Here is a 27,516-nt window from a genome sequence, read left to right on the forward strand (position 1 = left end):
TATTCCATCTTCTCCTTAACAGATTTTTTTGTAGAAAGAAAAGTCAGAAGAAGCAGTGGGAAAACATGCAAGGGGTATGAGTGGAAGATGATTTTTAGACTCCCTGTAAAATTTTGCGAAGGAGGCAGAATGATTGTATGATAAAAGCTCATCTGCAAGCACCCCAAGAAGGATTTGGCTGAATATTCACCTAGTTTGTATTTTAATACTGCTCCCTTTGTGGTTGTGTTTTCTGAAATGTTATTTAGTAATTTGATGGGTTTTATGTTATGATACTGTATTTTATAAGCTGCCTTGAGTTCACTTGGTGCAAAAAGGTGGTTGTGACACAGGGCAGGCCCACCATCCCAGTCTACTCTCTACAACTACAGCATCCTTGGCCAAGAGAGCTAACATCCATTGCTCCACTTCAGTGACCTCACAACTTTCCTGTAATTTCCAGATCCATGAACAGGAAAGCATTTGATGTATTAAATCTGTCAAAGGTAGCCAAAGCAATCATTCCCTTTGATCTCACTGTTTACGATCATTCCGCCCGGCTCAGCCATGTATCTCAGGATAACACTACATGTATCTGATGAAATGGACTCCACCCTGAAAGTTTATAGGACGGGTGGGGAATCTTGGGCTCTGCATGCCAGCAGTGGGCAGGACCACCCCCACTGCTGGCATGCTGCCCTTGATACTCCTAATTCATACAGACACGTGCTCCCTCTCCCATTATTCATACACGCACGTGCACACACACACACACACACACACACACAGAACACCAGAGGAAGTCCCTCTTGCAGCAGCCTGGAAGAACGCTCTTCAAGATGGCACCCGCACTCTCTTTGAGATACACCATAAGTCTCTTCTATAAAAACTGTTGTTTTTGCGCAATGCTTATTAACATGAGATGACCTCATACTGACAATAAAAAATAAGGAACTGGGAGTGTGCACGCTATAATAAGCTTTAGGTCACCCCACATCATACACCTACACATCCAGGAGAGTGTTCTGTGTGAGGTAGGACTGAATCATGTCCAGCCCAATGCTTCGTTTGGGCACAAGACACTGCCAAACATGGTGGCTGCATGAGAATAATAACCAAAACACATAGGAAAGGGTAAAGAAGTGGGGGGTGTACACACCACCACAAGCTTTGTGCCACCCTTAGTCATATACCCACACATACAAGAGTGTCCTCTACTAGATGGCATAAAGTTGTGTGTGGTTCAGCTGGGTGCAAGACACTGTCAAGGGAATGTACCCTTGTCAATAATAATCAAAACAGGTAGAAAAGAATACGGAACTTGGGGTGTTCATGCTACTCCATAATAAGCTTTGGGCCACCCCAAATCATACACCTCATATGCAGGGGAGTGTGTTATATAAAATGGCACAGATGGGCTGCATCCTGGCTCAACACTGCCAAGGGCATGTACCCACACCAATAATACAAAAAATGTGTTTAAAAGAAAATATGGGAATGTGCACTCCAAGCTAAGCTTTTGTTGTTGTTGTTGTTGATTCTTTCAGTCGCTTCCGACTCTTCATGACTTCATGGACCAGCCCACACCAGAGCTTCCTGTTGGCCGTTGCCACCCCCAGCTCCCCCAAGCCACCCTAAATAATACACCACATCTCCAGGAGAGTGTCCTCTGTGCATTAGCATTCAATTGGATCCAGCCCAGCATTTGTTTGGGTGCAAGACCCTTTCAAGGGTTGGTACCCTTGCCAATAATATCCAAAATATGAAGGAATGAGTAAGGGACTGGGGTTATTCATCGTACAGTAAGCTCTGGGCCACCTCATATCATATACCTACGTGTCTAGGAGACTGTATTCTTTGAAATGACATTGAATCTCATCTGACCAAATGCTTTGGACGCAAGACACTGTCCATCATGGTGCCCCATGCCAATAATAGCAGGACATGATTCAATGCCATCTTGGAGAGGACACCCTCCTGGATGTGCAGTTGTATGATTTGGGGTGCCGCAACACTTAGTTTTACATACATTGTGTTGGGATGTTGCACCGTGCTTGACAGTGTCTTGCATCAAATGAAGCATTGGGCTGGATGTCATCCAAAGTCATCTCATAGCAGACACTATCCTGTAGGTGCGGGTGTATGATTTAAGGTGTCCCAAAACTTATTGTGTGGTATACTCCACACTCCCAGTGCCTTCTTTGTTATTGCCATCTGGGGGTCATTATGCGTTAATAAACATAGCAGAAAAATGACATTTTTTTATTTGGCAGAATTATTGCGAATCTCAAAGGGGACAGTCCCTCAGTCATGCAGATATACGGTAGGAGATATACCAAAGCATATTTTGAGGGAGGGGCATATAGTTCTTTGTTAATTCAGTTGTTTTGAACCTTGTTCCAAATAAGGAACTGGGAACTAGTCTACTTCAGCAGTCTACTGCGAGCTGGGGTGCTGGGTCACACGGGACCAGAGGGAACGGGGCAGTAAGAGTGAGTAAATTTATTTCTTAAAAGTTGCTTCTGTGATTTTTACAACTTTACCCCCGCCCCAGCAATATTTACTTGGATGGTACAATATCATAAAGCAAGCATTCAGAACGTTATTTCAGAACGCTACGAACTTGAAGGATAACAAATCCGGATTATCCACCGTTTCTGATCTTCAGAGGAGAACAGGTTGGTTAGTGTCGTCGTACGCATTTAACCCTGTCCAACCCTACCGCACAGGGGCGGAGACCAGCGACAATCAAATTTCCTAGTCTTAACTAGCTGGGGGGGCAGCCAGGCGGACCGAGGCCGGGAAGAACGTACGGGGCCCCGCCTCCACTCGCAACCGAGCCCACCCCGTGTCTTCGCTTGGAGACTACACTTCCCAGAATGAAACGGCCCAAGAGCCCGGAGAGCGCACTGCATGGTGGGAGCCCCAGTCCTGCGCCCGCCTCCCTTCTCTGCTACGTCGAAGAACCCGGCGCTCGGCGCTTCGGGGTCAAATTTCCCTTTCCAGTTTGCCCTGGGCACCGCACGGTAGCCCCCCTCTCCCCCCCCCGGAGAATCCCCTCCTGACTGACAATCCCTTCGTTCCTCTCTCCCGCCTTCCGGGCGCGCGAGAGGCGGCGGCGGCGGCCCGCGTCGAGCGAGCTGTCAGCCAGCGTGGGCAGGAGAGTCTCTCCTTCCCTCACGCGCACGCAGAAAGGGACGAGCGAGCGGGGACGCGAAGTCCGCCGTGTCGGGGTGTGTGTGGCTCGCTCGCTCGCTCTGGCGCCCGCGCTCCTCTTCCCCACAGGCTGCCGCGCGGGTGCTAGAACTAGGCGGCCGCCGCCTTCGCGCCCGCGCCGGAGTTGGCGTTGATCGCAGTGCGCTGGGTATCGAGTGCGTCAGGAGGACTGACAGGAAGAGGAGGAAGCGCAGGGAGAGGAGCGGGAAGGGGGGGGGTCCCGCGCGCGCGCGCCTGCCTGCCTGCCTGCCTGCGAGGAAGACGAGGAGGCGGGTGTTGCCGCCGCCGCCGCCGCCAGTCCTCCTCGGTAGGCTTCCCTTCCCTTCCCTTCCTCCCCCCGCCTGCCCGCCCTCTCCTCCTCCTCCTGCTGCTGGACTGAGCGAACGTGTAAGCAGCGATGGCGGCCGCCGGGGCTCTGGCCAAGCACGATCAGATCCTGGTGCTCGATCCGCCCAACGACCTCAAATTCAAAGGTACTGGAGAGAAATGTCCGCGGAGGGGAGGGGAGGGAAGGGGGAGGGGAAGGGGGGCGGCGGGGGGGACGAGAGGAAGCATTCGGGTCCCTTCGCGCTAACCCACGCCCTGAATGGTGCTTGTGGGGAGCGGGGAGAGGCCCGGCGAGGAAAACGGGGAGCCCTTCCCTGAGCCCGGGAGGGCAGGAAGCGCCGGCTCCGCCGTCCTGCTGCGGGAGACGGGGGTGGGAGAGTCGGATCGGAGGAACGGGACGAGGCGTCGCCGTCGCCATCTTGCTCTCCCAGCTTCTCTCTCTCCGCGCCGCCCCCCTCCTCTTCTCCCGCCCCGGTTCCCGGTCGGCGTGCGGTCGCGAGCTGTGGAGGCGGCGGCCTCGCCCGATCCTCTCCTGCGCTGGTCTCGCCCTAGTTCGGCTCTCGCAGAGTCGGCTTAGTCAAACACGGCTAGTGGCGGGGGGAGAGGACTGGTCTGGTGTGTCTGCACAGCCGGCCTCGGGGTTCGCCAGTTGCCCCCCCCCCCCGCCCGTTCTTCCGCAGCGCAGACTCCCCACCCCGCGGACCCTGGCTCCGGCCCCTCGGCGAATCTGCTGTTCGCCGGCTAGCCAGTCCCGGCGATCCACTAGCCACAGCACGGGGATAGCAACTGTCAGAGGAGTGAAATTAAGGCTTCCGTGATCACCTTCCCCAGCCTTTCCCTCCCGTGATGGGTAGGAGAGGCCCGAGATGCGGATGACCGCGGCTTGCTTGGCACGTCTTGTATAAGATTGGGGGGCGGGGAGGAACGGGACTATGCACACTTCCTGTATTTTCAGGCGATGGCTTCCCATTTTCCATATTAGGCCCCCCACCCCTTTCAGCTTGGTAGCTCGGTTGTTCTTCCATGCGGGTTTACCAGTAGTAGAGTGGTGGTATCTTACACCAACGCCCTTTGATGTGTCATATATAAGCTTGGGTAAGGGCGTTTTCCGTAGCAACTCTCCTGACATTTGACACTTTTCCATTTTGCTAATGACACTATTATTATTACAGTTGGCAGAATTAAAAGACTGCCAAGTGGTGTCTATTAAGACCATTCTTGAAAAATAAGAATCCTGTGGAAATACAGTGAAGTTTCTGTGCTTTGAATATTGGTTACTGGAGTGTTCAGTGTATCCTACTTTGAAATAGGTTTCTTATGCAAGAAGCTGTCAAGTCTTTGAATTGTCCCATTAGAACGGTAGTGATGATTATGAAATTACAGTGGCATTTTGAAAATAGCCAAGACTCTTGAAGGGTAACTGTCAAAACATAACAAATATATTCCTGCTAGCTATAGAACTGTATCCTGGCCCTGATTAGCTCTAGATTCAGTGGATGATTTTTAAAAAATCACAATCTACGGTTGCCCACTTTTAAAATGAACAAGTTTTGCTTAATTTACAGAACGGCTGAATTAGGTGTGGGGTTGGTTTTTAAACTCTAAAAGATTGATCAACTAGGGGAGCGCATTGTTAAAGTTATTGTTTAGTGGTAATTTTTGATACTTGGGGTGGGATTTTTAGCTGCTTAAAAATTATTTTGTCTTTGAGTTTTTGCGGGGATGAAGAGGAAGATAGAAATGTTGTGGAACCATATTGTTGATTCTTACAGAATCTGATAATTAAAAGTTTGTGTGAACCCCTCTCCCCCCAGCCAACTGTTAGCTCTTGGTAATGTACAACCTGATCCTGTTTACTTGGAAGTAAGTACCACTGAGCTTTATTAGATTTACTTCCAGGTAAGTGTTTGTAGATCTGTAACCATCCATACTGCAGCATGCTCACAGCTGTGGTTCTTGCATCACTTGGGAAAGTTATCTATTTGAAATTGGTAGGACTTCTGAGGAAGTTCTGAAGCTCATTTTATCAATAACAGAGAGACTAGGTGTTGAAATTAATGCTATTAAGTTAGTTTTAAAAATCTTTAGATAACATTGAATTAGCTTGCTTATTTACATACCATTTTATATATATAGTTTGCATCTTTTGAAGAATCTAACATAAAACTAGGTAGTAGGTTCATTATAATTACCTGAACTGAGCTCAATAGTAGCTTAATAGTAGAGCACATGCTTTGCATGTATAATGTTTAATCATTGGCATTTTTAGTTAAAGGAAACTCTGATGGCACCGCTAGGAAGGGTCTCTGCTTGACACTGGAAGGTGCACAGTATTTGGCTAGATAGTCTATGGAGTCGCCTTAGGGTGCAGGTCAATCCTAAGTATGTTTATTCGTAAATAAGTAAGTTACACTGTGTTCAAGTTGGTATGCTTAGGGTTGCAGCTTTACAGTGCAATCCTATACATGTCCATTCAAAAGTAAGTCCTGCTTTAGCCAGTGTAGCTCACTCCCAGGTAAGTGTGGAGCCCTAGCCTACTTTTGGTCTAAATGAATGCATGTATAAGTCTGTTGATTTTCAGTTGAACTTATTTCCAAGTATGTTTGCTTAGGTTAACAACCTCAGTGAGTTGATTTACAATGCATGTAACACAACCTAAGTGTCTAAGTCTAAAAATGTGCTAAATTGCTTGTTCTTGAGTCACACTGGCATTTGTAGGCATTTGCATAAGTAAAATGCCAAATGTGTGGAAAATAGTGATGGGATTTAAGCTTATTGCAAAATACAGAACCATCACAGTCTCACCCAAAACCCAGTTAAGCTGAATTTCTTCCACAATCTTAAAAACAGGTCTCCCTTGCAAATAAATGCAAGGTTTATGGGGTGCTGTGCCGATGAAACATCACAATTGTGACCTTATACTGATATTGCAAGTAAACCATTTCTGGGCAAATGTTTACGATCAGTTATAAGTGCTACAGGAATCAAATAATTTCTCAGCAGGACTGATAGCATGGTCTTAAGACCTACTGCAACAGCCTATGCAAGTTTAAAATGGTTAAACCAAGAATTGTGCCAATACCATATAATGTAAGGGAAAGAGCTATATCACAATCTGCTTTGACATCGCTGACAAATGCATTGGCATTAAAATGATTAGGATAAGGGTTGCAGTTACATTGAATCAATAACTGCACTTAAATCTTTTGCCAAAAACAAAGCAGCTAGGCATATATGGTTTAAATATAAATATCTTGTTAAAATCTTTCATTAATATACTTAAACAATTTCAAAACCTTTGTTTTGTTTATTCAGAATAAACACATTGTATTGGAGTTCACAAGTAATAAAAATAGATGAGTCACCTTCATTGGCTTTGTATGTTGCTGTTATACAAGCGTGATGACGTGGTTATCTGGAGGAAAGTATTTTTAAATATACGTTCAGAATTATCATTTGAAGTTCTTAAAAGTTGCAGTTGGACAGTTAATCCCAGCTTTCTTTCTCTGGTTAGGACACATCCATTTGGGGTTAGAGCTTAAATCATCATCATAAAATACTTTAAGGGGTTATTTGTAAATATTTTTTGTTAATGACAATTTTCCCAAATGCAGTGGTGTATGAAAAATTCTTAATGACAGTGGCTGATACTGTATTGAAACAGGTGGGGCTGAAGCATATATAATGTTCAATTCCCAAATCTTTGATTTAAAATTTCTTCTATAGGTGGGCTAAAATGTTCTGGCTGATCATCTTGGAAAGCAATTGCCAGATCAAGTAGACAATACTTTGCTGATAAGCCAATAGCCTGACCTAATAGAAGGCAGCTTATTGAAACTATGTGCTGGTCCTTAATGCACCATAAGTAGTCATTCTCTATTAGTTACTAGTTTAGACTGACATTAACAATGGCCATTTTAAATAACTTAGTTAACATATTTAGGGTGCAATCCTATGTGTGTTTAGACAGGAAAAAGCCCTACAATTCCCAGCATGCCCCAGCCAGCCATGGCAGGCTGGAGCATGCTGGGAGTTGTAGGACTTTTTACTGTCTAAACACGCATAGGATTGCGCCCTTAAACTAGTTTGTGCCTCTTTCTGCATTATTGATGTAATATCGCCACAGTGAAGGTATGATGATGTGCTGATACACTGAGAGGTTTGTCCCTTCCTAAGCATTTATTGGTAACCTCTGCAAGAAAGACATAAAAATAGGTCTTGTAGAAATCCTTTAGGCTTAACTATATAAATGATATATAGTTATGTAGAATACTATTGGGGAATGTTACTTTGGGGGAGGGGGCTTAAGATTTTCTGGGTATTTTTCTTATAACTGCTTTGATACATTTTTGTTCAGGAGTATAGTTCACCATTGCATTACTGCTGTTATTGCTAGGGTATTGCTATACGCTACTGCAAATAGAGATGGTTGCACTTAAGAGTAAAAATAGCTCACCATTAAATCCATCCCTCTTCCTTTAAGCTCAGTTGCCAAAATTGGTCAATGGTATGTCTTTCATGTAGGGAGACAGTTAGAACATTTTAAATATGAATCTGTCTTATGTGGGTATCATATTTTAAGTTGGTGCATTTTCTTTGCCCAAAGAGGTAAGATTCTGGAGGAAAATAAGCAAGGACATTTTTAATGAAGTGGCTAAAGTGTAAAAGCTGTTTCTTATATCACAATTTCAAATACACAAATCTTTTCTTTGATATTAAGGTGCATGTTAGCGTTAAATAGGCATTTGTCTGACCATTACAAAATACATGCTTCTGTATGTCTATCTGGAGGATGAAAATAGATCTGCATGCATGTAACATGAGAAACAACCTTAAAATATCAATTAGACATTTGGGAGTGCTCTTTGGGAAGTCCATTAAGTTGCATGTGATACGTAAGACAGTAAATTGGTTTCCTGTCTGCAAAAATTCCTATGTTACCACTGTGTGTACATTTTAACTATTTGCAGTATCAGTTTATGGATGAGATATGATAAAAAGCACCAAATTTATTCTGATATGGTAATAAATTACAAAATATATTGTACTGGAATTACAGGGCTGAGAAGGACATGGTCTCATCCATTACAAACTCAAAGAAGATTTGCAGTGCAATCATATGTATGTTTACTTGGGAGTAAATCCTACTGAGTTCTTAAAGTTGCATTTGGAGACATGATAGAGGACTGCAGTCTTAATTTTTCTGACAGTTGGCATGCATAAACAAAGCCAGTCAGTGACATTTAACTCATATTTCCTGTGACTTGCTTTTAATAATTTGCCTTTCTGCTCATGGAATGATTATGTTGGATGGAACTATTATTTTAAAGCTGTTTGTAACAAATTTCTGGTTTTTGGTGTATGGTTTGGAAGCCTTTTATAGTTACTCTTTGCAATACATCATAGAGTGCACAGTAAATGAAGATGCTAGAACAGCCTTCCTCAGCCTGGTGCTCTCCAGATGTTTTGAACCACAGCTTCCAGCATTCTTGTCCATGCTGTCTGGAGCTGATGAGAGTTGAAGTGCAAAACATCTGGATGGCACCAGGTTGAGGAAGGCTATGCTAGAAAGCGTTAGGGCAGGTGGTAGTATGAAGTATGGTAGTAGAAATGTATAATTGGACCTCATAATTCTATTAATTGGAACTATTCTCTGTGTGATCATATGTGGCAACAGCTGAATGCTGAGCCAGCTGAAGCAAATTTTTTATGCCACTCACAACTGGGGAACCTGAGAAGATTTGAGATGGCACTATAAAAATTTTTAAGGAAGTATTAACTTTGGATGTATACATTAGAAATGTGAAGGGATAGTATGCCCTTCATCAATTTGTTTGTTAGCACTAAGGATATTTTCACACTGCTTTAGCAGACCTGAGTCAGTCTAGCATGAAATTGCGTGTAAGGAATCCTGTTGCATGTAGAGCAGTATATAAATCTAAAAATGAAATATGTAATATCTAACCAGAAAGTAGTATGTGTCTAGATAGTTATTTGGTGAACGGGAATTTATTTTTGAATATGAATATTTTTGAATAGTGGTTACTCACATTTATCCACCATATGACATTTTAATAAATGCAGTATTATTAGGAACTATATCTAAGCCATCTAGGGTTAGAATTTGTCACGAAAAAGTAGTTGGACATAATTAAGGACTGTCGTCAAATTAGAGCAAGTTAATTTGTGGTAGTTAACACCCCCACCCTCCCCATGACACTCTGGCATCAAGGATGCTTTCAGATGGAAAGCTCATAGCATTAATAATGAAAAGGCACTGTGCAGCTCTTCTGTCTTTTCTTCCTTAATAGACTTTTTCCTGGTAAGAAAAATAACGGAAGAAGTAGTGGGAAAATACAGGAGGGCTACCAATTGAAGATGTCCCCTTGTAAAATTCTGTGAATAAGGCATTGCGGTTGCACAATAAAAGTCTTGTCTGGAAGCACCCCTAGTTGGTAGTTCATGCCACAATAAAAGTCTGTCCCTAAAGTGCCAAAACATAGAGTACAATATTGTCATTGCATAAAGCCTTAATAATAATGAGTACTGCACAAAAATGTCCATAGAAGGATACAGAGATAAGAATCCAACAAGTTTCAGCCAAAAGTAGCCTTTCATTGAGGAAATTTTGTATATTTAGAAGCATACAATATTGTAACAGAAAAGAATGTACTGTGCTCCTCATAGTCACTTTCCCTGGTAATAGAATCTTTTGGCCCAAAATGCAGTGGGTTCTTTTTGTTTTGATTTTTGTTGTTAATAAATTTGTCTTTGTACCCTTCTCCAGACATTTTATGTTGTGCTTACTTTGGAAGCTTCCTTTTTGTTGGGCCATCTTAATGATGAACTTGGCTGTTGGAGTCAAGCCTAGCTTATTTGTTTCACATGTTAGAAAGTGTGCACTGAATGAAATCTAAAGCTACAGGAAGGAAAAAACAGTGATTTTGCAAAAGCAAGTCTTATCATTTTTAGCACAATGTTTGCATTTCTGAATGAGCCTTTATCACACTGATGGAGATAACATGAGAATCCTGATAATCTGCGTTGCGTTTTTAAAAAAGATCTAGTTCATGAAATCGAAGAAAATATCTAGAAAATGTATGCATTTTCCAGATGTTGGCACTGCAGTGGTATGTAGCTGACATAGGCCCCTGTAGTCGCTTGGCCTTAATTCACTAGTTCTTGGTGTTAGGAAAGAGCTCAAAATATAGGATCCATGTGTGGTATGTGGGAAGTGACTGACACTATCTGCTTCCTGGAATCAGGGATGATGAAGTTAAAGTCCAGAATTAAGATATACAAAATTGGGAAGAGATCCCAGACCAAGGGATGGTGGTTGGAATTTGAGGAGCAGAAATTGAAGGAGACATTCTCCTTTTTTACATGGTTAAGAGATTGGGAATGGCCCAGTTTAGACAATCAAATCCTGGCTTAAATATGCACAGGCTTTATGCACCCACACGGTACCCATGTGGTCCCACTTTGCTCCTTCATTTGGGTGAGCAGGAAACAAGCCAGGAAGCCACAGCTAATCAGAGCATCCCATTTTTGCAACATTATACAGGAAGAAGAAGAATGTTGTGGAAATAGATTGAATATGAAGAGCAAGGTAGATTGAGAAAATTGTGACTGGTCATCAGGGTGGTTGATGACCTTGCTAGTAGATATTGGGTGTGAAGGTGGAAAGGAAGACTTGGGAGGAAACATGAGAAGTTCAGTCATGGACATTCTGAGTGTGAGCCGGCTATGAAACATCCAAGCAGAAACATCAGAGTTGCAAGCAGAAACATCACTAGATGGAGAGGTGGAACACTGGGGAAAGATCTGGGGCAGAGTGCTAAAGCTAGGTGTCATGAGCATATACAGTCAGGGCCAGAAATATTGGAACAAGGATAACTGTTTTGGCAGTTGGCCTCTGTACACCACCACATCGAAGTTGAAAGGAAACACACCCAGATGGGAGCGAAGTCAGGACTGTCAGCTGTAATTCAAGGGGTTTGACAAAAGTGGGGCACCAACCATTCAGGAAGTACAGCCAGTGACATACACCCCCCCCCCATCATTGGTGGCTTATAAGTAATGGAACAAACCAACATTTCAAACTTAAGGATCGCCTTTAATAGTTGGATGAAGATCCTTTGCCGTCAATGACTGCCTAAAGTCTGGAACCCATGGACATGACCCAATGCTGAGTTTCCTCCCTTGAGATGCTTTGCCAGGCCTTTACTGTAGCTGCCTTCAGCTGCTGCTTGTTTGTGGGTCTTTCTGCCTTCAGTCTTGTCTTCAGGAAGTGAAAAGCATGCTCTTTTGGGTGGAGATCAGGTGACTGACTTGGCCATTGAAGAACATCCCACTGAGAAACTCTTGAGAAACTCTTGGGTAGCTTTTGCTGTATGTTTTGGGTCATTATCCATCTGCAATATGAAGCGGTGTCCTATCAGTTTGGCAGCATTCGGCTGAATCTGAGCAGAAAGTATAGCCCTATACACTTCAGAATTCATCCTGCTGCTTTTGTCAGCAGTCAGGTCATCAATAAACACGTGACCCGGTTTCATTGGCAGCCATACATGCCCATGCCATAACACTACCTCCACCATGTTTGACAGAGGATGTGGTATGTTTTGGATCAGGAGCTGTTCCTTTCCTTCTCCATACTTTTCTCTTCCCATCATTCTGGTACAAGTTAATCTTGGTTTCATCAGTCCAAAGAATCTTATTCCAGAACTGGGCAGGCTTTTTTAGGTGTTTGCTGGCAAAGGCTAATCTGGCCTGTCTTTCTTGAGCGTTACCAGTGGTTTGCACCTTGTTGTGAAGCCTCTGTATTTACATTCATAAAGCCGTCTCTTGACTGTAGATGTTGACAATGACATGCCTACCTCCGCAAGAGCATTCTTGACCTGGCTAGATATTGTGAAAGGGTTCCTCTTCACCATGAGCAGAATTCTGCGGTCATCCACTTTAGTTGTCTTCCGTGGTCTGCCAGGCCTTTTGCTGTTGCTGAGCTTGCCAGTTAATTCCTTCATTTTCAGGATGTTCCAAACTGTTGTGTTGGCCACTCCCAATTTTTTTGCTATCTCTCTGATGGGTTTATGTTGTTTCCTCAGCCTAATGATGGCCTCCTTCACTCGCATGGACACCTCTTTGGGCCTCATGTTGGGAGTTCCAGTGAATAGCTACCAATTGCAAATGTAACACTCAGAACCACCTCCAGGCCTTTTATCTGCTTGATTGGTCATGGGGTACCCAGGAAACAGGCCCCACCTGGCCATGCAGCTGCTTGTCAGCCATTTGTTCCATTACTTATGAGCCACCAATGATGGGTGTGTGTGTATGCCACTGGCTGTCCTTCCTGAATGGTTAGTGCCCCACTTTTGTCCAACCCCTTGAATTACAGCTGAAAGTCCTGACTTCGCTCCCATCTGGGTGTGTTTCCTTTCAACTTCAATGTGGTGGTGTACAGAGGCCAACTGCCAAAACAGTTATCCTTGTTCCAGTATTTCTGGCCCTGACTGTAGATGGTACTGAAAATCATAACATGTGATGTTTCTCAGGGACAGTGAGCATGCAGAAAAGACCATAAAAGCCACACTGGATCAGACTAAGAGGTCATCTCATCCAGCATTCTGTTCACACAGTAGTTAGCCAATTGCCTGTGGGAAACCTCTAAGTAGGTCATGAGTGCAATAGCACCCTCCTTTTTGTGTTTCCCAGCAACTGGTGCACATAGGCTTACTGCCTCTGAAACTGGGGCAGTATACTGGGCAGATACTGGGACAAAGGATGGAATCTTGTGTATCTCAAGGATGAGGAGGAAAGCAGACATGGTGATACCCACATCGAAGATGTGAGTGAACAAAAGGCAGGAGGAAGACCTACTGAGAAGAGGTCTTGGGTACCTAAGGAGGAGAGGATACTTAACAGTACCAGAGGCAGCATAAATATCAAGGGAAGAACAATTCTTAATGTCATGAGCAGTTGTGTTCAGTTCTATGGCTTCATTTTGTATTAGGAAAAGCAATTTTGTTGTAATACCATTTGTTTTGATTCCATTTACAATTGTCTCCCCTTTTAACTTTAGTTATTATAGGTATAGCCAATATTGGTGGGATTGTTCTGATTGCCAAGCCAATTTATTAACATTTGTATACGTGTAAGATCACTGCTTGAATTACATAGAGGCTAGTCCTCTTACCTTTTGTGGTGCCCCTCAAAGCTATTACTTTTAAAAGAGTATGGAGAAGGAATGAGTTGGCTAAACATTGGGGGGAGTTCAGGGATCTGGCTTGTGTATTTCCTTAAGAGCCCCAGCTTTTTTCCTATAATTCAAGCTCTGCATAAGAGAGACTTGAGGGTAGTAATCTTATGCAAGTGCTAACAGAAAACTACTTGCGGTATAGCACTGCAGTGTATCGGGGGTTGTGTTACAATTTGAGAAACTTGTTGGATAAGAAACAGGCAGTAGCTCATAGACTCCAATGGGTCAATAAAAAGGTTTTGAAAATGGCTTGTTCAAAATCTTGTGCTGGAGCTTGTGCAAATAGAAGAAGTTACCTAGATTTGGGGTTACCTTTCTCATGCACTCTTCTTCCAGTAAGTCAGAAACTGTCCTTTTGTGAGTGAAGACCCTTTCCACTAACAGAAGGGCATGCTTGGATCCAAGCCAATATCATTGAATTTTGTTGCCATTTAAATTTGTGTAATATTCAATTCCCTTTGGTAATGAATATCTTTTGTGCATTTTAGTTACGTTTAATAGGAAAAAGTGCTTAACATTTGTACTAGCATAGTGAATGTGTGCCATACTTATGTCCCCATAACAGATGTTGGCACTCATGGTTTGGCATTGTAGCATACCACCAGAGACATTGAAGGGGTGTCTGAAAAAGTTACCTGGAGAATGTTTGCACCCAAAACAAGAAGCTGGCTCTACAGCTGTCATTATTTGCTGTGACATGGGTTGGTGAACCAGTATGGTTTAAGGAATCCCTTGGCAAATACGTAAACAGTGACAGTCATATGTGGTCGTATAGATTTGTGGACATTAAATATGGAAAAAGCTTGAGTTGCAACCCAATCTGTGCAAATTTACTCAGAAGTAACTCTCACTGTGTTCAGTCAGAGTTACTCCCAAGTAACTGAAATTGTAATATAGATTTAAAATTATGTACACATTTTTATTGAAGTACTTGTAGAGGTTTTAAGACAATAGCATATACTTCTCTCACATTGTCCAGATTTAAAGGGAGGGGGGAAAGGTACTGAAAACTGTTTACACACTAATTTTAGCAACCCAAAGAACTATGCATGATATGCTGACCAACTATTCATCTATTCCAACAGAGTTCAGTTCTCTTCCATTGAGGTTGTTGGTGTTTTGCTGTATTCTGTAAACTGTTATTTATTACTGTCCTTCCCCATTTGATTATTTTTTGGTCAATGTATGATTTTATTGGTTGTATCCCTCTTTGGGATTATTTTATAATGAAAGGCAGGCAATACATTTCATAAATTAATATTAGTTCAGTTACACAGTGAGACATATGTGTATTTCATTAATATATACTGTATGTATTCTTTCATGTACTTACCCTTCATCTCAGCTTATATCCTTAATTTTTAAAGAGTCTAAGGCTGCAATCCTGTACCCACTTATGTGAGAGTAACTCCCATTGAACTCAGTGGGGCTTACTTCTAAGAAGACATGTATAGAATTGCTGTTTTAAGAACTTAGCTGTGTGCATAGTTTTCTTATGGTTCATAATTATTCTATTAAGGATGGTATATTATTAAAGACAGGTAAAGATGATTATTTTTACTTTAGCACTTTGATAATCATTTAGAATATGACTTTGAAACTTAATTGTAGCTGGCGTTAATTGTGCATCAGGGACAAAATCTTGTCATTTGGTTATATCCTTTTTTTTGTTCTATAATTAATAACAGTATTTCTCTTTTGAGCAGAGGTTTTTCAGCATGTGACTTGTTTTGATTCACTTTTTATGCGTACCCTTGGAGATTCAGTGCTCATTCTGTTAATTGTTTTGGATTCTTCATAGATTATAACATTAGCAAGACATTGGCTTGGCTTGGACATAACACTAAACCATAGTTTAGCATTGCAACACTGAGCTGCAACAACCCTTGGGCTTGCGCACTCCTCCTTCCTCCACTGCAGCCATAAGGAATTCGTAAGCTTTTGATTCTGTTTTATATTAACTGTAGTTTGCTGCATTGTACAAGCCCAACAAACTGTGATTAATCTGAACTATGATTAGCGGAAAGCCAATTTCAAACCATGGTTTGCAAAGCTGGTTTGTTTCCACTAACCATAATTAAGAGTGACTATAGCTTAGGTATCAGATGATGCACTAAAATGTGGTCAATCTGAGATGGAGGCAGAAGCTTCTGATGTATCTTTGCATCTGTGCCGAAAAGAGGATAGGGAGCTAGTGTTTTGGTCGCATTAAAGTATAGTTTAGTGTTTGTCTCGATTAGGCTAAACTACGCACAATCAGTTTGGCTAGTGGTGTTAACAGTAATATTTGGTTATACAGATACCCAGGCTAGCTTATTGATGTTTTGACATTGATGGCATTTACATTGGAGCAACAGGATTTTTTGTTCTTGTGGAATCATGCAAGTGTAACTACTTTTGCCTTCTGAGATATAGTAGATGTGGGCATTTCTGCACATCCTTTAGGTTTGGCAACCAGTGTGTGGAATGTCCTGCTCTGGAAGTTTAGGTTGTCTCCTACTACTGTTTCTGCCTGAAGACATTTCTTTTCTATTGAGTCTTTGATCTTTCTGTTGCATACATTTGTTTTATTTAATCCTGGGTCATTTAAGGTTAGATTTAATGTTTCATTGCTGCTTTCTGCATTTTAATAATTTTATTTAATGGTTACTGCTGGTACCTTGTTTTATGCCTTATATTATTAGCTACTTTTGGCTATCCCCATTTTGGCTGAGAAGAGTGGGATATACATTTTTTTTAATCATGGGCACACATTGGCTTGGTTCACACATAACTCCAACCTATGGTATGGGTTGTTGAATTCTGGGTTGTCATAATGTGTGAACATGACCATACTAAAAACCATGGCTTGTTAATCATGAACAACCCAGAAAGAGAATCCATGGTTTGTTGTTGGGTTGTGACCTCTGGTTTGTTTAAACCGTGGGTTGTCATTATGTGTGAACCCAGAATCGTGGGTTGTTCATCGGTTGTTTTGCCAGGCTACAGAGGTGGCGGGCAAGAGCAGTAAAAAAAGAAAGAAAAGCTAGTCACTCTATATGCCAGTACTATAGCTCCACAGAACCATTTGAGCTACAGGGAGGAAGTAGATGAAGGAGGAAGGAAACAAGCAACCTAGGGATTGAGAAAACAAACCATGGTTTGTTCAGTCATCTTCCAAACAAACCCTGGGTAGGGCAACTAACCATGGTTAAATCATGGGTTAGCATTATGTGCAAATCAGGCTATTGTCAGTTCTGATCCTGAGGTGTCCAGTTTTCCTAGGTTGGGGTAGACAACCCAGTGCCCTCCAGATGTTTTGGACTACAACTTGCATAAACCCTTGGCCATGCTGGTTGGGGCTAATGGGGAGTTGTAGTTCAAAACACCTAGAGTGTGCCAGGTTGCCTCCTCCTGTCCTAGCTGTTGTCCTTTGAAAATGCGGAGAATCCTTCTTCTTTATGCATGGTGCAGTGATGTAATGTTCTTTCTTCCTGCCCAATGTATGGACAAACTTTGGAAAGCCCTGTCTTACTTTATCTGATCATAGTTCATAGTATTTAATTTTACAGGGAAGGTCATTTCTACATCCGTCATTTAAGAGCCATATGACTGTAAAAAGAAATAATACATCTTTTAGAAAACTTTCTGTGCTAGAAATTTCTCTTGCTTAACTTGGTATGCATTCAGGAATTAAAGTATACTCTTATTTGTCAGAAATCTAGCACGTATGTGTAATGAACGTTAGCTTTCTCTACTTTTCATGTTCTCTTTACAGAAGGATAATGGATAAGAGTCTGGATTTAGTAGTAGGGGTAACAAGATGTCACCTGTTCTTACAGTTGCCCACTTTACCAGATCAGGCTTAGGTTCAGTCTAGTCCAGCACTCTGTTTGCAATGTCGGATGCCTGGAGAACTCACAAGCAAAGCATAATATAAAGGGCCATCTCTGATGTTTCCCCAGCATCTGGTAATATTGTAGACATGCTGTCTCTGAGTGTGGAGCATCTGTTTTTTGTTGGAGGGGTCCCACAGAGCTGGCACACATTCCACGATCATATGGGTAAATGTGAGTAATAATTTCTGAGATAGAGTAATGTTAACTTGGTCTTCCACCTCTTTGCAAAAGGGGGCTACATAGGAGAAATTGGAACACCTGTGCAAAGGTAGCGTGGGATTTATAATACTGGAGGCTCCATCTTTTTCTTTCTTGTGGCTAATAGCCAATGGTAAATCTTTTGTCCATGTATGTATGTATGTATGTATGTATTTTATTTATTTATTTACAATATTTATATACCGCTCCACATCAAAAGATTTCAGAGCGGTGAACAGCAAGGATAATACACCATGTTAAAACAATTAAAACATTTTAAAAGAGACAAGTTTCAGTAAGGCCAAATTTAATAAACCATGGTTGGCCACTCAAGGAAGGCTTCCCAAGATAACAGTGTCTTCAGGAGGTGCCAGAAGGAACACAATGTTGGCGCCTGCCTGACTTCCAAAGGCACACCGAAGGTTCTTTTCCTGGTGGACTCCAACCGAGCCATGGGTCCATGTGGAACCACCAGGAATGTGCCTTAACTTTTTAAAAACCATTTGTTGAAGCTTTTGGTTGTCTTGGCCAGTGAATTTATTAGCCCTGGACCAATTATCTGTTAATTTCACTGCAGTACCCAATGGACTAGGGTTTTGAGAGAGAAAATTTTTTTCTTCATTCTTTCTATAAGGTTCATAATTTATAAAGTTGTATCATGATCTTCCTCAGTTTTCATTTTCTAAAGTAAAATGTCCTAATTTCTTGCAGCTTTCTCTGCATGCAAGATGTTCTAATCCTTTGTTTATTTTCATAACGAGTTGCTCAATTATATTCTCCTTGCGATAGGGTGACTACAGCTGCTCAGAATATTCTGAATGTGAGTGCACATAGAGCTATAAAATGACAAAATTACGTAGTTTTGCATTCAGCTAGTAGAATCCCCACTAACTTAATGGAATTTATGTGGAAATATGATCATAACAGGACACATCTCTTCCCAGCTACATTTTTCCCTACCATTTCTTCTCTTGGTCATTGCTTCCTTCCAGTCTTTGTCCCTTGAGACCCCTGCCTCTGTCTGCTGCCTTATCTGCATGCTCTCCTTTGGCTGTTGTTGCCTCCTTTAGTCCCATTTTCTTAGTGGAAAGGCACAGTATAAATCGAATGACTAAATAAGATGAATAAAATTTCCTCCTCACCATTATTCATCTGTAGCTTATCCTGGGGCCCATGTTAGTGAGATGCCCACCAAATTATGGGAATGTGTATAAAAATTTGATCTTAGAACTGGTAGGGCTCTTGCATAATGAGCAGAGTTCAATTCTTTTAATTGATAAGCATGCAAATAAGTCTGAGACTAGGGTGGGGATTAGTGTAGTGGATGCTGATGTCACAGAGGCACTGCTTCATTCCTGAAGTAAGGAAAAGCAGTTTTATTCCTGTGTAAGGGCATTTGGAGGACTATCTGCGAGACTAAAAGTAGGTTCCCAAAACAGTCTTTTCCCTAATTCTTCTCTCTATGATGGCAAAGTAGTTCAGAAGGAGAAGGCAAGCAGACTAGAATAGGCCTGGAACAGTATTATAAAGGATTCATTTTCTAACAATTCCTAACATTTATTTTGCCCTTTCCACTGCTGCAGCACACATGGGGTTATATCCATTATATCCAATGGCTGTGTGACTAGAAAGCCACTCGCACAACAAATTTTCCCCTTCTCCCCCTGAAAAGTCTCTCCAGAAGGTTGTTGGATGAGGGCTCTTAAACAGTGGAAGCTATAGTGGGATCAGGAAATTGTCCAGAATCAGGCAGAGGAATCTTATTTAAGTGGAGCCAGAATCAGGCAGCACAGGTACCAAACAAGTATTAATTGAGCAGGGACTTGCTGGGAAGGCTTTTCCTAAGGTACAGGATATTGAGTGAGAGGTGGAAAAGGGGGATACTTGCTGGTCTCTCTCCACCTCTTTCTAGACATGGCTTGCTTATATGTCTTGGTACCAACCAGTAGTTTACTTGTAAAGTCTGCTTTTGAAGGCAACACCTAACCAATAAACTAATTCCTTAAAATACATCTTGAACACTTTCAGGTCCCTTCACAGATGTAGTCACCACAAATCTTAAACTACGAAACCCGTCGGACAGAAAAGTATGTTTTAAGGTGAAGACTACAGCACCTCGTCGATACTGTGTGAGGCCAAACAGTGGAATTATTGACCCAGGATCTTCTGTAACTGTATCAGGTAATTTTTTTAAAGTAGTTTGATTGTTTTTGCTCCTTTCTGTATTGGCTATTTTTACTTGCAGGAGCTAGAACACTTCTAGGAGGAAGTTCATAATTAAAAGTTAATATATGAAACTCTTTTTATTAATAGACTGCTGTCCAAATACAGTGAAGAAACCAATTTGCTCATCATTTTTAACATCTGTGATGCCTGTATCCTACTGTGTATGTTCTGCCTCAGAGTGTCATTAAGGGAGCAATGCTAAGCTCCCAGGGAGGGTACCCATGAGGCACTGCAGATACCCTTTGTGGGTGAAGAAGGCAGTCTGTTGGCAGAGGTTTCTTTGTGGAGGCAAAAAGCTCTGCCCCTGTCTCTGTCCCACCTGTAGTGCTCCAGTGGTAATCAGCTCCAAGCGGGATGTGTTCGGGGTATGTCAAAGGAGGCTATGGATGACCAGGATCCTAAGCCCCCTCATTCCTTGGACATGCCTGCCAAAGTCTCCTAAGCTAGATCAGCCCTGGAGCTGACTGTAATGGGATGGAAAGAAGAAGACAAAAATAAGTGGGGAAAGGTAAGAAAAAGCCACCCCCAACTTCCGCCTTGGCTGCAGCAAGCCAGCAGGGCTTTAGTGGTAGATCTGCCATATATGTCTACCAACCCCTTCTCCTCCCATTAGGATTATTCTGTTAAAACACCCACGACATAGCTCAATTTCACAAGAAAGCCTTCCAGGATCATACCCTTTTGCAAAGAAACAACATTAGCACATTATCTCATTGCTGCTGCTTCAAATTTCTTAACATTTAAAGATTTGGCCTTATGCTTCATAATACGTATTCCCTGCTAAACCACAAGGTGGTGCCATTAAGGTTTTCTTTTTCCTTGACAGGGAAAGAAAGATGAAGGACAGTGCACAGCTATTTTAAGAAATGTGCTACACCTATTGTAATTGCTTTAATTTTTTGTTTTTTAAAAATTTGGATAGATTTGTGTGTTCAGAGCTTAATGGAGAGAATATGGTCTAAAGAATATAATTTCAGCAGCCTATAAAATCTGCTCCCTTTCAATTTTTTATTTATTAATTACATTTCTAAACTGAAGCTCTCTGGGCAGTTTACAAGACAACACTTAAAACCACAAAATACAATAACATGATAAAACATAATATAAAACCATAAGTGTGAAGCAAAATAAAACCAAAGTAGTAACCAAGGTAAAAGCCAGCAGCAGTGCAAAGATCTAAAAACGCACTAACATAATTCTTAAAACTATTTGGCCATTTATGAAGCCAAAAAAGCCTTTTTTTGTAGTACTTGACGTGCTTCTTTCCACAGTCAGTGTTCACTAGGATCTCTAGTAGATATTTTTAGGGTTCCACTACCTTCTGAGTTTGCATAACTCCAGCCTTTCCTCCCAGCTTTGGAGCTGGAGGGGAGAGGGTTAGGAATCTGCCCCTCCACAGCTCCAAGGAGGAAGTGGCCATGTTTTGGTGCTGAGTGCCTTGGAATTTCAGTACAGTTTCAGGAACAACTCCTTCATCCTTTGGAGCTGGGGAGGGAGCATACCTCCCTCTGCATTTCAGAGGTGCAGCATGAAGTCAGAGACAAGACTCCTGCCCCTTGGAGGAGAGGGAAAATCCTGGTGACCAGAAACTTTTGGTTGGCTACTACAGACCTCTGTAAATATATTTATTTTAGTATTTACCTGTGTGAGTTACATGCTATATATGCACTATTAATTGCTTTGTGCTTGAGACACAGTTCCAGTCTGGATAGTGTTACATTGCTCTGTAGTAGTGTGCATGGTTTTGCCTGGTTGCAGGCTTGTAAGCACAAGCAGTAACATCTAAGCTCAGGGATGGGTAATGTGTGGCCTTCCAGATGAAGTTGGACTGCAACTCTTACCATCCCTCAGCATTAGCTATGCTGGTGTAGGCTGATGGGAGTTGCAGTTCATCTGGGGGGCCAGAGGTTCCCCAACCTGTCTTAGATGAATGAGTGTTTTTGTATATGTAACACATGTATTTGGAAAGCTTCAACTGTTGAATGTCTAGAAAATTTACTATACTTGTTTCAGGGGTGGTGGTGAAATATTGTGCCCTTACCTGAAAAACTCAGGCCTAGCTTAAGTTTTCATGCCCTAGTCACTTCCAGGATGGATTACTATAATATGCTCTGTGTGGTGTTGCCCTGGAAGACAGTCTGGAAGATTCAGTTGGCCCAGAATGTGGCTGCCAAAGTTCTGGTAGGAACCGGCACATCACAGTGTATTACTTAATTTCTCTTCATTACCTGTTAATTTCTGGCTTCAATTAACTTGATCACTATTTTTAGTGGAAAAGCAGGATATAAATTAAATAAGGTGCTTGTTTTGACCTTTAAAGTATTAAATGATCTGTGGCCAGGGGACCTTCTGAACCACCACCTCCTGTATGAATCTGTGTGGGGGCCTGCTGGGCAAGTTAACCTTCTACTGTAAGACAATAATTGTGTGATAGTACATGGTGGACCTTTTTGGCGTGGGAGGCTCAGTTAGCTCCTTTCCTTATGGAGTTTTGCTGCATGGCAAAACCCTGTTTAAACAGGCATTTGTTTCATCACATAGATAAGCATTTATCCAATGCCTCTGTGTTGTATCTGCCTCTTTTTTTATTATATTCTGGATTTCTTGGGAGGGGTATTCTGTTTTATGGTTTGTTTTAAGTGCTCTTAGCTGCCCTGAGCAATGTGTAAATGCCAGAAGGAAGGGATATAATTTTTTGTGTTCAGTGGGTAGTATCCAATGCGATACTATCACTAACGTACATTACATTGTGCTAATGTAATTGACCTCTAGTGCAGCAGCAATAATGACCGCTTGTGCGATGGGTTTTCCCAGAAAACCTGTTGTGTCAGTAAGGTAATTTATATTAGTTGTAGTGTAGCATTGGAGACGTCATGCAATTCAGTCCTTAGAACTGTCACTCCATATTGACTACAGTTCCTTTTAGTTTAAATGTTTGAGGGTAGTGTGGGACCGTGCATAGAGTCTAGGACTAGCTAATTTCAGTGTAAGGTAAGATAATTAAGTTTCAGAGATAACCTAAAGCTCTCAAGCTTTAAAATATTCTGGGGTCTGGAAAGAAATATATAGCAGCATTTTATACAGAAATACTCAGTTTTAAAAAAAAAGATAGGGGAGCTCTCAATTTCTTCATAATACTTTAATGTATTTGTTTTTTATTTTATTTTAAGCATTTATACGCTGCTTGTCCAAACAGTTTAGAGTAACTTACAGCATACCAAGTAAAACAAGAATTGTAGAAAAAACAATAAGAACAGTTGCAGTATGTGGTTTCCTGTTTTATAGAATACCTCTTGAAAATCTGTGCCCTTTTCCTTTAAATGTAATGAAGTGACATCTGCTTTTACCTTTTTTGCTATTCTGCTCTAATTGGCAGAAATATGTAACAGAAGCTACTTGTGGAGGGATTATGACCACAACCTACTTGTACCCATTCTGGGGTGTCAAGATGGGAGAGTTAGGCCTGTCATCATGGGTGGGCTGATCTTTGTTCTGCTGTCCTTGTTAGGGGTCTCTCTCTCTCTCTCACTTCACTTTTGGAGTTCTTATCAGATCTGCTTATATTATATGCTGCAAACATTTGGGCAAGAGGATTGTTCCTTTTGTTGATTGATGATCATATCCTTCCTGTTTGAAAGAAGTCCTATCTGCAATTCTTGCAAGTGTTGTCTGCCCCTCTTTGCTATCTTGAGGGGGCCTTGTATAGGCATCCATTAGAGTGGTGAGAGTAAGATGGTCCTGTAACAAATTATGCCCACAATTTTCAAATGTTTCAGACTTCTGTCTGCAGCAACTTAGGGTGCAATCCTACTGAAATAGTCGGCAGTCAGAATATCTAGTGCAGGGTGGCCCTGCATCTTCAACTGGATGGCTGATTTCAGCTGTCTAGCCACAGCTTCAGGGGGGGGGGGGGAAATGAGGCCACACAGTGCATAGGAAGCTGCGTAAAGCGGCTTCCGCAGTCTCCTTCCCACCCACTTTTCCCCCGTCTGCATTCCATTTCCAAGCATGGAGACGTAGCTGGCGCAAGAGAACTGTGCCAGCTATGAGGGGGTGAGGGAGAGGCGGAGAGCGCAGTTTCCGGGAATTGCATTCGGAGCCCTTGTTCTGACCTGCTTTCCCAGAAACCAACAAACCCTATGGCTCCCTAGACAGTGTCTAGTGGCCATGGAATTGCTCCCTTAATGAAGTACTGACATCTGATTATAGAGCTCAGATTGTTATGGAGAAATAGAAAGGGAAATTTTCAATAAATGGTAGAACTTAATTATTAAAAGAGACCCTGTTTCAGTTATTGCTAAAACATACCGATGACTGTCAAAACTACCACTATGGTTCTGAGTTTTCAATACGTTTAAATGCTTTCAAACATGATTAAATATACATAAGAAATAGGTTGCATACCTCTGTATAATTCACACTTTGTCTGTTATGCAGTGATGTTACAGCCTTTTGACTATGATCCAAATGAGAAGAGTAAACACAAGTTTATGGTACAGACAATCTTTGCCCCACCAAACATTACAGATATGGAAGCAGTGGTAAGTAAACAAATGTCTTGAATTTCAGTTTTTAGTAGGCTAACAAGGTGAGTTCTTCCTCTGAGTTTTTGGAACAACCCTCCTTAGACTTATCTTGTGGTGTCCCACACTTCTTGGAGTATGGACCAGGATCCTGTCTGAAAGAGACCTAAAATGTACACTTCATTTAGAAATTGCAGAAGGGAATTAGGCTGGGTTCCTTTGCTACAGAGGAAAAGACATTACACTAGTGTCTACCTTGAACTATTTATATGGGCCTGACCTAGACACTAATACCCTTCAGTCTAAACACCAAACTAAATTATTCATGCTTTTCAAAAAGCATGTATAATACTACCACTTCTATTTTGAAGGAAGAACAGCCATATCGGGCCCCAGTGTGGTGCTACTCTCATCATGTTGGATGTCTGTTTTGGCACTTTCTTTTCTGACAAATATGTAGTAGGGAAATAAGATATTATACTAAATCCAAGAAGAAATATCTATTCAAAGCTGACTAAGTGTTTTTCTTTACATCCTTTGAGTGGTATTGCAAAATGGTGCATATCTTCTCCTGTCACTGGTCAATAATCATTCCCTCTGTTTCCAGTTCAAAGCTTCCTGTGCTTGTGGATCTGTAGCCAAAATAACACCACCCACACACAAGAGATTGGTATCAGCAGACTTGGGGTAACCCCCAAAATCTAAAGGGGTAGGGAATCCTCCAAAACACCTTTATGAGTACTCAATGGCATGGGATGTTGACTGAGAGGGAAAAAATGACAACAGGGTGGGGGTGGGGGTGGAATGGAGTGGCCAGAGAGGCAGGAAGAGTGACATATATCTAAAAAGTGTAGAATGGACCAGTTCGTTGTCTGGATAGGTCATTTCCTGGTTCCCACTGATAGGCTGTTTTTAAATGTCCCCAGTAAATAGATGTGAGAGCTGCCCATAGACATCAGTGGAGAAATCTAATGTAGCAAGGATTGGGCATAAGTGTATCTATCCCCCCTGAAACACCCCCCCCCCCCCGAAATGGATGGGAAAAACCCAAAGCAGCCCAATGAGGACAGATAATGCTCAATAGGCATGAAATTCTGACTGACTGTTAAAAATAAAGAAAACCAGGGAGGTGGGGGATGTAATTGAGCAGGAGGAACTACGATCAGAAGCACTCTATATGGCAACATTTTGTTGCACTGCTATTTCTTTTTCCCTGATAAGGTTTATAGGACAGGAAGCTGCAAGAATCAACCAGGAATTGTGTTTTTTCCTAATTCTCAATTTTGTGACGTACTACAACTTTGGAGGTTCTAATTTTAAAAATAAAGTGAAGTCCCTCTTCCTAGGAACCTGCCAATCAAATTTCTTTCCTGATAGTCCTGTTGAAACCAGAGGATTTGCAAGCAAAATAATGTCATTTTCCACATCTTTGAAGAAGACATGTTAAATTTGTATTTGGTATTGATGCCACCAAAATAACCCTGTATTGTAGGTTAAGCTGAAAGTTAGTGGTCTGGTTCAGTCATACATACCTTGCGCATTAAACTGAGATATTCACAAGCCATTTGCTCACCCTTTCCTTCCCCCGTTCTCAGTCTATCATGATTGAAAACTTCCTGGTTGGTTATCCTATTATATCTGAAGTGGGAGACTATGGTTACCAGGATTGGCACAAGCCAGGATATCAAACCAACTTCAAACTGGTTTCAAATCCAGGTTTGTTCTGATCATGGCAACCATAGTCTCCTGGTTCAGATTTACTGGGAAGCTATGATTAATTAAACCAGGTCAACTTCAATAATTGAATGACAAGGATGGAAGAGGCAGTACATGTGGTCACAAGGCTTGTGCATATCTCTGTTTAATATGTGAAAATATTTATATCCAAACCATGTAAATGACTTGCCTGGGAGCACACACAGTGAGCTATATATCAAATCTTGAGCAAGATTTGAATCTAGATTTCCCACTTCCAAACCTACCACTCGACTTGCTGTACCATGCTGGTTCTTAAAACCTGTGTTTAAGGCAAAGTTTGTATATTATGAAAAGTTCTTATGAAGATATTGAGAAAAGGAGTTACATATTATTGTATTTTCCCTGTTGTCATAGTGGAAGGATGCAAAACCTGAGGAATTAATGGACTCCAAATTGAGATGTGTATTTGAAATGCCTAATGAAAATGATAAACTGGTAAGTAAAAACAAATCAATTCAAAATGGTGGCTATGTCCAGATCTCTTAAGCTAAGAACTTGTTTCTTGATCTTTTTAACTTGTATCTGAAGAGTTTATGTAATTCTGTACTGAAGAGCTCTGTACGTTTATTTTTCTTTTTGATAGAGAGGTTCAGTTTTTGTAATCTGGCTGTCAAAACTACTTCTGGATCAATATGTGCCATATGAAATTGGCCTGCACATCCCCAGCTAATTTCGTCAAAGTGAAAGTAGCCTTAGAGCTAACTTTTGAAACCAGCATTGCTTGCACAGTGAGTGCAAGTCCATCAGTTGTGAAGGGGGCTATGTCTCAGAGAGGTGCAAAGAAGTGGCAACATGACTTCAGACTAGTTAGCAAAATGTCAAGGCTTGCTTGTATGACCTCATGCAATCTTTCCGGAAGGCCAGCAGCTCTGGGGAAAAGTATGGTAAGAGCATGAAATAGGTTCTCATGCATGGCGAGTTAAAGGAAATCCATGTAGTTACTATGGGCAGGATCCAAAGGGGCCCTTGTGTGGGCGGCCAGATTCACCAGTCCCGGCACAAGTGTGGCCAGCCCCTGCCACTGGTGGCTGTGATGTAGCGCTTCTGGGGCAAGCGCTGAAACAAGACCTTCCCTTCCAGAAACGAGCGCTTCCATTCATTTCGGGGCTCATCCCCAGAAGCGCCACATCGTGGCTGCTGGTGGTAGGTGCTGCGC

The 27,516-nt window shown here is 42.0% G+C and overlaps 1 protein-coding gene across 2 annotated transcripts in view; it reads left to right on the plus strand.

Annotated features, from left to right (window-relative positions):
- The first annotated feature begins 3,439 nt into the window (after positions 1 to 3,439).
- VAPA (VAMP associated protein A) overlaps positions 3,440 to 27,516 on the plus strand; it is a 32,314-nt gene continuing 8,237 nt past the window's right edge. For both annotated transcript variants that reach the window (XM_084849856.1, XM_084849855.1), the window contains exons 1-4: positions 3,440 to 3,668; positions 19,882 to 20,034; positions 24,517 to 24,620; positions 26,715 to 26,795. In XM_084849856.1, coding sequence (XP_084705982.1) covers positions 3,593 to 3,668; positions 19,882 to 20,034; positions 24,517 to 24,620; positions 26,715 to 26,795 — 414 coding nt within the window. In that variant the 5' untranslated portion in view covers positions 3,440 to 3,592. The remainder of the gene's footprint in view (positions 3,669 to 19,881; positions 20,035 to 24,516; positions 24,621 to 26,714; positions 26,796 to 27,516) is intronic.

The sequence above is a fragment of the Heloderma suspectum genome, chromosome 4 (genome assembly GCF_057233095.1).
Source record: "Heloderma suspectum isolate Gila_16-S chromosome 4, 16-S_ref, whole genome shotgun sequence".
Lineage (NCBI taxonomy): Eukaryota > Metazoa > Chordata > Lepidosauria > Squamata > Helodermatidae > Heloderma > Heloderma suspectum.